Source organism: Nicotiana attenuata, unplaced genomic scaffold (assembly GCF_001879085.1).
Source record: "Nicotiana attenuata strain UT unplaced genomic scaffold, NIATTr2, whole genome shotgun sequence".
Taxonomy (NCBI): Eukaryota; Viridiplantae; Streptophyta; class Magnoliopsida; order Solanales; family Solanaceae; genus Nicotiana; species Nicotiana attenuata.
The window spans coordinates 48,032-59,407 of NW_017673653.1; the positions used below are offsets into that span (position 1 = coordinate 48,032).

General features: G+C 36.2%; 1 protein-coding gene across 2 annotated transcripts in view; it reads right to left on the bottom strand.

Moving 5' to 3' along the window:
• LOC109216960 (ALG-2 interacting protein X-like) overlaps positions 1-7,591 on the bottom strand; it is a 14,825-nt gene extending 7,234 nt beyond the window's left edge. Inside the window, exons 1-9 of one of the 2 annotated variants that reach the window (XM_019381183.1) lie at positions 7,009-7,591; positions 5,605-5,912; positions 4,354-5,307; positions 3,726-3,858; positions 3,123-3,175; positions 2,843-2,911; positions 1,865-2,005; positions 1,438-1,486; positions 41-144 (exon numbers count right to left, since the gene is read on the bottom strand). In XM_019381183.1, coding sequence (XP_019236728.1) covers positions 41-144; positions 1,438-1,486; positions 1,865-2,005; positions 2,843-2,911; positions 3,123-3,175; positions 3,726-3,858; positions 4,354-5,307; positions 5,605-5,912; positions 7,009-7,375 — 2,178 coding nt within the window. In that variant the 5' untranslated portion in view covers positions 7,376-7,591. The remainder of the gene's footprint in view (positions 1-40; positions 145-1,437; positions 1,487-1,864; positions 2,006-2,842; positions 2,912-3,122; positions 3,176-3,725; positions 3,859-4,353; positions 5,308-5,604; positions 5,913-7,008) is intronic. The other variant, XM_019381184.1, reaches the window with a different exon arrangement.
• Positions 7,592-11,376: the final 3,785 nt, after the last annotated feature.

Below are 11,376 nucleotides of genomic sequence, written 5' to 3' on the forward strand. Positions count from 1 at the left end.
CCCCCCCTCAAAGTTCCCTAACAGATGCGAAATCTCATACCTGAAGTGTAACATAGAACTTCAATCCCTCATTGATATTCTCCTTTATTTCTCGGTATTTTGAAATGGCAGCTTCAATTTGCTTATAGATTCGCTCGCGGGATGCTGTAACATTGAGACATACACATTGAGCTAATAAAAATTTACTAATACTGCTGGAATTAGAAATCACCATTGGAACACTAATAGCAACAACATTTGAGAGTAAAACAAATCAGATATCTACAATTATATTTGGTTTTATAATACTCTAGAACAGTTCAAAGGGACCTCCAACACTGAGGATAGGGTGTTTTGGCAAGGGGGTAAAGAAGGCAAGTTCTCTGTTAGATCAGCTTACAAGGAGTACAACCACTCTAATAATCAGATTGGTTGTTGGCCTTGGAAGATGATTTGGAAAGTAAGAATCCCATACAAAGTTGCATGTTTTACTTGGCTTTTAGCAAGAGAAGCTGTCCTGACACAAGATAATCTCATCAAGAGAGGATATCAGTTGGGGTCCAGATGTTATTTATGTGAAGCTCATCTGGAGACAGTCAACCATCTCTTCCTTCGTTGAAGGTGGCTGCACAGGGAAGCAGAAAGCTTCTACAATTCCTGACTCATTGACAATATTATACATGCCTTTTGTCTTAATCCCGTAGCTCCTTAGGGTGTCCCTGGTTTCTAAAATGTGTAGGGTGGACAAGGAATTCCACACTCATTACTTTTGGGTCATTATGTTTCTGCGCTTCTCATATTGCTAAATAAGAATACTAAATTGGTCTTTGCTAATTGACATTTTATTTGCGTTAGTGAAAAAGTCTCTTGTTAGTATCTTTCAATGTTGTATCACCACATGACATTTCAAGCAAAAACCTCACAATTCCTAGCAGAAACCCTGAATTTTTTTATTTTCTTAAAAAACTATTTTGTCCCCGTAATCCTTTTCCACAAACTTTTTCTCTAAATCGAAGTCACCTCCTTTGAAAACCATCCACATTGATCAGTCATGCTCATATTGAGTACCCTCTTTTTTTCCCTTTATCTTGTAATGACCAACATATTTCCTGAGCTGAACTTTTAAAGTGGTAAAGATTCACTCATAACTGAAAAAACAGACACCCTGGCGCAACAACCCAGAGCCTCGCGCATCCCGTCCAGCAAATGCATATCATAAAAGTGGAAACATATCTTAATATGGGTGAGCCAGCAGTTCACCATGTTCCTGGGGGAACCAACTTGCAAAAACAAGAGACTGCAACTACATCTGCAACCTACTAAATATCTTTTCCAGTTAGTAAAGTGAACAAGTGCACATACAAAACTTGTTTCCCAGTGCCACAAGGAACAGTAAAAATCAAAGCTTCACAATGCTTCAGACAATATCCCTGAAAGATAGAGCAGATTAAAACGTACCTTTATAATCCTCAAGATTGAAAATGGAAGCAAAATCCTCATTTTGAGTCTGCAAATGAAAAATATTGTTAGAGAGGATTCAAAGAGATACATTGAAATAATAAAGTCATTGTAAGTTGTTCTGCTCAGAAAATGGGATTTTTTTTTATCATTCAGCTTTAATTTTCCACAAAGATCCTCAAATGTTAAGCATTTTTTTATTGTTCCTATACTACTCCAAAATATTAAGCCAGATAAATAAAATATTTAATCACAGAAAAGGAAGAAAATGCAAAAGGCTAGAATGTGCAATACATGCATCATCAATTTGCCAGATCAATATCCCTAGAATAGTCATGATATTTAAAGCTTAATGCAGATGCTTCAGCATCAGAAAGAAAAGAGTAGTAAAAAGAAATTTCCCAGATATAGAAACTTTATATCGGACCTGAATTTGCAGCAACAGTTGTTCTTGCGCCTCAAGGTTCTGTGCAATTTCTTCACAAATATGATCATATTTTGCAATCTCCTTTCTGAATAGATCCTCATGGGAACCAGTGGATGTCATCAGCTTAGGAAGTATATCATCCTGTGCAATACCCCACAATATAAATGGTAAAGCTGGATCTCGCCGATCCTGGATCAGTGAGCAAAGAAGCAGAACAAATACCAAGAAACAAGAACCTTCCCGATGGAAACAGAAATGTTTGACCAAGACAAAGTGCAATTCATTTTCAGTGACCTGTTGCAGATGGATGACGATTGAAGAGCAACCACTGAATCGAATGATGAAGTAGTGTTAACCTTATGTGTTAAGCTTCTTTAAGACTAATCCTATTTTAAATGTACTAAGGAGGAATCTGTTTGACTTCCTAAGCTCCAAAAGGAAATGGAAGCTCTGAGAATCTGGTAGACTTAACAAGAAGTAGCTAAAATACATAACCAAAACTAGGGTCACGATACACTATAATGCCCCCAAAAGGACCAAGCACATAAAATTAGCTGCACCAAAAGAAATTCACTAACATACAATGAATAGGCCATCATTGCCAGGACGACCAAATGCAACGTTCCTCTTTATTTTTTGGGTTGTTAAGCAAATGAGGATTTATTTACTAGTCCACAATACTTTAAGCAAACATATTATTTTGCTCACTTTGGTGCAAGCTTATGTGCTTGTACCATGATAAGTACTGTCAAGTAGCAGACAAAATAAGACCTCTTACATGTGAACTAGCAATAACCTTTGTTTCCCTTCTTTCGAGGAATTCAAAAGATCATACTTGTTCAACAATCCTATGAGCTAAAACAGTACATACATAATGACTATATATTAGCTAAAAGTTTCGGACTTAAAAATATGCCCACCTCTTTAAAATAAGAAGTCAAAAGTTACACTAAGGTACAAGTGGCTATGTTATCATACCTTCCTCTTCATCTCTTTCAGCATATCTTCGAGCCCTGCCCGCTGAGCACCAAGACCTTCTAATTGTCTCTGCAAATATAAGCACCACTAACTTGAATGAGTCTGTGGAGGTAGTTATTTCTTTATTTTTATTTTTTGAGAAATATTTCTGTGAAAACTATTATTGTGGCTGCAACTTAAAGATTGTTCATCCAGTAAACAAAATATTTCATAAAATGGATCCAACAAAAGTCACGATCTTTTTTATAGAATAGTAATATCCGGGCCATCTTGTACGCACCTCAACTATTCCACCAGCTACCTCCCACCAGCACAAGTACCGGGTAACGTTGTCTACCAGGGCTTAGGCAGACAGGAAGAAATTCAACTATTTTTGCATCTGTCATTATTTTCCAAACTACTTTTGCAACATGCACGGCTTACATGCTTCACAACACCCCAAACTGGCCCATTGATTTGTTCGACCCGAGAGGACTTTAAACAAGATTATCAGGCTACAATTGCTCAAATTTATTGAACTTCATTAATCAGGCTTGATGTTAAGCTTTCTTTTCTACTGTTGTTACTTACGATGTTCATGTTCTCTTTTTGTATTCACTAATAGAGTATTCTTTTAATACACCACTTGCAGCATAAATTTTTACATGGAGTCTCTGAAGAAAAAAAGTACTTGATTCTGTATTACAAGTAATTAGACAATTTTCAAACTGAAAGCAGCTATACCTTTATAAGAAAACATACAGGTGCTGTATACTTTCTTTTAAATAAATAGGTTATATTAACCCGTAACATTCTTTAATAAGCATCTATAGTGAGGTGTTTTCAAGAGAATATTCTATAGCAACTCTAGAAACACGGTTACATAACCCACAATAAAGGATACAGCAAGAACAGTAACACAATGTAGCCTGGCTAACTCGTCTTACCAAGCTCTGCTTCAGAGCTCCCGCAATGGCGTCTTCATTGGCATCCAACGACATGATTGGTCTTGCCAAGGTTGGAAGAGCTGATTCAATCTATCATAGAGAAAAATACACAGGTTAGCCTATGCTTCTGCTAGCCACTCCAGGAGATATATAATTATGTAAGTAATGACTTTAACTATAACATGGCTTATACATACAACAAACTAAAGAGCAAGCACTTCAAAGTTGTGTCGTCAAAATCAGATATCTACGAATTCAAATCTAGTCATTTTAACCGGTTAAAATAAGAATGGCAGCATATATTAAATACATACTAAGAAAATCACCAAGCTCTCCCAATGGCACAAGCTATTGACAGATTTTATCTTTGAAAGCTCATGAACTCAATTTCCACAATTTGACAACTATCCTAAGAACACCCACTAATAATATGTCTATGTACAGAACCAACATCATAGAACGTCACATATCTTTTCTACATGTCTTGATGAGTAAAGTTCATTTGACAGAGCTAAATACGCATCACATGACTAGTTATCTAAAATAAGGTTTCACAAAGAATCTAAATGCTAAATAAATACATACTGGATGGCGATCAAGGATTGACATGAGTGCTGCATGATCCCTCACAGATCGTTCAATCCTGGCATCACTCTCTGCAGCTTGCTTCAAGTTACCTGCAAACCTGTTCAATCTGTCCTGTAGGTTCTTTGTTAGAGTACTAGATTGAGGCCTTGTCCATCGTGTTCCAAATTGACTTCTAAATTGAGAATCTTCTGTTGCTTCTTTTTGCAAAAGCTCCTCAGTTTGGACCAGTAATTCCTGGTTCACCCTCTTCAGATCTTTGAGCTGCTGCAGCTCAGCTTCTAAACCAGCTGGACCACCACAAACTTGAACTGCCTCTACATCTTCTTTTAAGGCCATGGGCAGAGTCAAGTTTCCCTCCAAAGCAAGAATAGAATCAGGCAAGTCCATTTCCCTGAGCCTAACTCGAGCTAGCTCACTTCCCCGTTGCAATCTCTCAGCTTGAGACCTAATGACGTCATCAACCATTTCGGTGTACCTGGAAAGAGCTTTAGCGCTGTTATCAGGAACAAGACTGGCAAACATCTTCTCCTTGCTTGCATCCAGGACATCATTCATTGGCATAGGCTTGACCAATGAAAATGCTGGAAGAGGAGCCAGAGAACTGGCTTGAGGAACTCTCATGAGGTATACTCTATCATTCTCCTTCACAGCTCTCGCCAAGTTTTGATTTAAATTAGCCTCGAGCTTATTAATTGCATCCAAGAGCTGCTGCGCTGCTCCCCTTGGTGATGTTTTTTTGGCCTCAGACAATGCACTAATCCCACTCTTCAACCTCGCAATTTCCTCTGCAATTTCTTCTTTATCGTGGAGCTCCATACCGTACCTATAGCAGGCCTCAGCATAAAACAAGGCTGCCTTGAGCTGAACATGAGCCAGCCAACCCTTGTCAAAGTGGTAGTTCAGAGGTGCAACATTTAATGCTGCCAAAGCTTCCTCGTAATAAATCCCTGCCTGTAATCATATGTGCAGTGCTCATTTTAAAATTACATGTTGCATGTATTAGTGCAAAGAGAAAATTCACCACCTTACACCAAAACAGCAGACAAATCAGAAAATGTCATTGCCAACATAATATCCAGAATGGCTATTTTTAATATATTATCAAATATCAAGAATGCATTTCGTTGAATCGTATGCATGTCAAGTGTTTGTTATTTTCCATACAATCAATTAAAAAGTTGACTAAACCACAGAAAGTATGAAGTAGCAAAGGCTGAAATAAATAAGGTATTATAACCAATAGAGAACCTGTCTTGAAATCTTTGCACAGACTCCAGGGGTGCTTCCCTTGGCAATAGTATTCTCAAAAACGCACTCCTGAGCCTGAGCTAGCATGAGTCTTTCCAACATCCCAGCACATTCCACTGACATGTCAACCGTGGTGGAGCTACCCATTGATGCCTTCATTGCCACATTGTCTCTCAGGAACGCAAAAGCCCCAGCTGCAGCAATAAAGGAATGTGATGCCTGCCTTCGCCCCTCCACAGCTGATCGATCCAAACTCAAACCCATCTGACTGTGCACTGCTCCCAGATTGAACAAAACTGCAGCTTTCTCTGCGGCAAACCAAAAATAAAAAGCTAGATTACTAATATAACAAGATGATACTAAGCATAAATTGACTTCTGTCAATTCATAAGATCACCATATTATATTGAGAAGGTACATGTTTGAATTTAATGATCATTGAGATATTGAAATGAAACTAATTATTAAATACCTTTGCCCTGTTTGGTTTTGGACTTTCTACTTATATAATCACTGTTTTCTATTAAACTAGATGTCCAAATAGAACGGTAAGTTACCAGTGTTGCTAAAGGCTCACTTAAAGTGCGTTTAAGCCCTGAAACTCGGTAAGTCCAGGTTGTGCGCTTCGCCTCACTTAATTGGCGCTTTAGTGTAGGCGTCAAGGTGCTAAGGCGTGTGCACTTCCATTGGTGGTGATTGGTTCTGTCTTAAAGTGCACAACATCATATATATAGCTTAAGTTTCATTCTTTTGTCCAAATAATTATTGTTTGTGTTTGCAGTTACATAATTTTTTGCTATTTTTGTTTTTCTCCATTGGCGCTTTGTGCTTAAAGCTCCAACAAACCTTGGCGCTTTTTTCGCTTTTCACTTTTGACTATGCTGTAATAGTTACTCTTCGAAAATATCAACTTTAGCAACTAACCAAATTATTTCAATGAAACTGATAGAGTCCATTAACTAATAACAGCATTTCTAAATAATCCGGTCCAGTTTCCAGAATCCAAACCAAACAGGACCAACCTCCAAATAATCTCTTTACCATCTGCAACAGGCGATTAAAATTTTAATCTTTTTAAAGTTTAAATCTTTTCAAAGTTTTAATATCTCTGGAGCAAATTCCAACGTTATCCCAAATCCAAATTCCAAGATGCTTAATTCATTTGGAAAGGAAAGTAAGACCAATATATGTAGCAGCTTAAGATAAAGTACGACGAATTTTTTTTCTACTTCTGCATTATAAGTTGTACAATAAACAAGAAGCAAAGGAGAAGGGAAGAAAAGAGAAAGTATGAACAATGTAGAAGCTCAAAGCAAGAGTGAAGCAATTCTAAATTGTAATTCACGCATCACCTATTGTACGCATAATTTGAAGTCAAATCAAATCAAATGTACTTCAATATACCTAGATGAATATTCTGCTGCACAGCTTTCTGCTTGTTCTTGAAAGTATCGTACCAAGTAAAAAACACGGAATTGATGTGATCTTTATCAGGTGAGATCGGAAAACGAGATTCAACAGCACAGAGGGCTTTATAGTAATTTTGCAGAATGTCACGGCGAGCAGGGAGCGAATCGGCCGGAACGCGTTCGATTTCGGAGCGGTATTGCTTGAGAGTTTGGAGATCATCTTCGAGGTTTTGAGCTTCCCGTTCGGAGTAGTTGAAAGCGATGTAGTTTCGTAATGGACGGTAGAGATCGAGTGACACGGTTTTCTTCTCGAAGATTGCTAACATGACGTTTGTCGCCGCCGTTGACGACGGTGACGCCATGGTTTCCGGTGACCTTTTTGTAGCAGTGATGATTTCAATAGATACAGAGTTTGTGTTTAGAGCTTATGCGATGAATTCAAGCGCGTATTTTGGTGCTATTTTTTCCCAAATTTTCCATTTGTTTCCTTATTGTAAATTTTGACAATTTCTATAAATGTTGTTTGTTTCCCATTCTCTCTTTTTTTCCACCAATAAATGTTTGTTTGCTTAGCATGAAAGGAAGAAATATTTTACCTTTCATATTTTAGGGGGCAAATGAAGAAATAAACACTAGCAAAGACCAAAATTCCTTTTATATAATGATCTAAAAATTATAGTTTATGAAAGCATTTTAGAAACTTATTAGAATTCTGAATTTATGAATTTTACTAGGCATTTGGACATAAATTTATAATTTTTAAAATAGTATTTGGAGTTAAATTAATATTTAAAAATTAACATTATGTTTGTACATGAATTTTACTTGAAAAATATCGCAATTTTGTGAGAGAGAAAAAAATTCTGAAAATTTTGAATAAGGTTTCAAAAAATCTCCAAAAACTTGCAAACTTTTATGAACAAATACGTTTTTTAAAAAAATCTGGAAAAAGGGAAAAAGAAAAGTCTATGGACAGAGGATTAGATTCTAAAAATATAATTTAGTGGGTGATTTTGACCAAAATTATTGAATTTTATCGATTCCGTAACTCGAATTTTAATTCTGTCGAAAAGTATTTTCTATTTTGACTAGGAATAAAAGATCACATAAATACCACGAGGTCTATTGATGATCAGAAGAAGACCAGTGAGTTAATAATAGATCAATGGAGATAGACCTTTAACTTCTAATTGTGTAAAAATGAAAATGTAAATAGTAGTAATCATTTTTTGTTAAATTTCTCTTAAGTTAATTCAAAAGTTTCTTTATGTTGGAATACCGCTACTTCCTAAAATGATAAACTAGCTCTCATGTAGCTATAGATTTCATATATGTATAAGATTATTTTCGTCTAAAATTAATTATATTACTGCCTTAAATATATTTACTTCTATAAGATCGTAATTATTCCAGAAATCAATGACAACAAAAATATATTTCCTATTTTATGATCAAAAGCTACTATAGTACTCCCTCCGGTTCACAATAAGTGTCCAATTTACTTTTAGCACGCCCATTAAGAAAATACTAAATCCTATACAAAAATACCTAATATGACTAAACTACCACTAATTAAACATTTGATGTGAGGAGCAATAAAACTTTTTAGGGATATGTACATAGGGATTATTTTGTAAAAACAAATTGAATTCTTTCTTGATTACATAACTAGACACTTATTTTGAACCAAAATGAAAAAGTAAATTAGACACTTATTATGAACCGGAGGGAGTAGTTTTTTCACTTGTTATTTATACGTAAGTTTATAGCAGACAAGTGTGGCTTGCTTTGTTGGTAAAGCACTTCCACTCACGATCATGAGGTCCTGGGTTCGAGTTATACTGGAAGGGAAGTGTGAAAATACTATAGATCCTCCTAAATTGGGGGTTCAAAAAAAAAAGCAATAACCAGTATCGAGCTGCAAAACAATTTGCTCGTGATAAACAAGGATCGTAACAAAGAGTAAGCATTCTTCTCTGTTTTTTTTTTTTTGTTTCCCACCCGATAAACGGTATTCGCACTGAAATTTTACTATACTTAGATTCGTGCCACATAAGACCCATTACTATACTTAGATTCGCGCCACGTAAGACCCATTTAAAAAGCGTTCCCCTAAAAAAAATCTTACCGAAAACTCCCTCCAGCCACAACAACCCATGTTGGTAGTAAGCATTCTTCTATATGTGGTCATCTCATCAATCAACATAGATTAATAACTAAACTTATCCTTTGTGCTTATCAATTTGTATCTTATATAGCGGTTTAATCATGCTAATATTATAGTGTTACGCATTGTTGTGAATTATAGAGCATGTTTGGATTAACCGGAAAAAAGTAGCTTTTAATCACAAGCTTATTTTATAAATAAGCAGTTAACTGTTTGGATAAAAGTGCTGAAGTTTAAAAAAAAGTTGTTGAAGTGTTTGATAAACAAGTGTTGGTAAATACTTTTTTCTGTTAAAAAGATAGAAATATCCTTAAAGTTGTTAACATTATAAAGTAGCTAATTACTACAATATATCCTTACACATCATTATGCAATATAGTTACATCATTTTAGCGGACAAGCATGCAAAACAAAAAAAAATAGAGTAAAAGATGTTGTCCGGTCAATCTGAAAAGTTTTATTTTGTCTCACACAACTAATGTTCGTTTTGTGAGACACACTATGAAACTTTTCGACCGATCTAATTAAGTTGAAGCGCAGTTTAAGACCAAACCAAGCCCAATTAATCTTTAGCTTAATTGAGCTAGTGTTTTGATCAAGGAAAAATGACACTCTATAGCTGTTGTAAAAATAATAACCGAAAAAATATAATAAAATTTTTATATTTTGTATATATATATATATATATATATATATATATATATATATATATATATATATACACTTTTTGTTGGTATTACGGTGTTCAAAATCAGAAAAATCAGAAAAATAGAACTTAGAACAGAAAATGCAAAAATAATTCCGAGCCCACTGAATTCACAGTGTGTCCTTAAGGAATTTAATCCCCTCACTGTTGCCCATGGTATACGGATTAATTACTCCCAGGATAGAGCGGAATAACTATTCTGTGATAGCGGCACTTCAAATCACAGAACTTCAGCGAACTCAACAAACGGAGCAAATCACACTTGACACTTATGTTTATTTAGAAGATAATGCAACAATGTAGAAAAGAGGGGAGAAGATTTCAGATTTTTCCATATCTGAAAAATGAGGCCAAGCCTCTAAATTTATAGACAATGAAAGGGTGAGATGAAGAGGTGCAAACCAAGAGGTGCCTCTTCCATTTCACATTCACACCCCTTAATAAAAACGCAACAATCCCCCACATGAACGGGGAATGGTCATATGAGAAAAAACATGCATGAAAATACTGTGTGATTCGCAAGTAAGGATTAATCGCATCTGGATAAGTAGGTTTTCCTTTGAACTTTCCGTAGTGAACTTATGTCGGGTATACTCGGTCAATCGATAGATTTGATATCTTTGAACCGTCGAGCTTTGGTGTATACCTTGACAACCACAAGTCACACAATCAATCCATAACCGTCTTTGGTTCTCAAGGTTGTGTTCGTTTCAGCCATGAACACCGCCTGGTTTCATGAGTGCTTAGAGAATGGCCCTTTACTTTCATTTCCCTTAAAGCGGCTTACACTTCACACTCACATAGGTGATTTCTAAACGTGTAATCCTATAGGCACACTATCTGGTCATATCCTGCCAGACTTAGTAAATCATTAAAAAGCTTTAAGTTTTATTGACTCATCAAAAAGCCTTAATGCTTTACCTTGATTTCTGAATATTGTCTTCATCATGAGAATGGGTTGAGTTATTTGACAATGTTGAACCGTCATTCATAACTTTGTTTGATCTCTTTGAACCTAGCTCTTGGGATCTCTAGTCTGCTAGGTAGAGTTACCGCCATGATGACCTGTCCTAGGCCTTACCCCGTTCCCTTCGATGATCTTTCAACTGCCTCTCTAGATAGGCCTTTTGTAAGTGGATCGAACACGTTATCTCTTGACTTTACGTAGTCAATCGTAATAACACCACTAGAGAGTAGTTGTCTAACGGTATTGTGTCTCTGTCAAATGTGACGAGATTTTTCGTTATACATAGCGCTCTCTGCCCTGCCTATTGCCGCCTGACTATCACAATGTATACATATAGGTGCCAAAGGTTTGGGCCAATGGAATATCTTCCAAGAAATTCCGGAGTCATTCAACTTCTTCACCGGCCTTGTCTAAGGCTATAAACTCAGCCTCCACTGCAGAGCGGTCAAAGCACATTTGTTTGGACGATTTCCAAGATATCGCTCCTCCACCGACAATTTAGAATCGGTTGAACCGATGATCT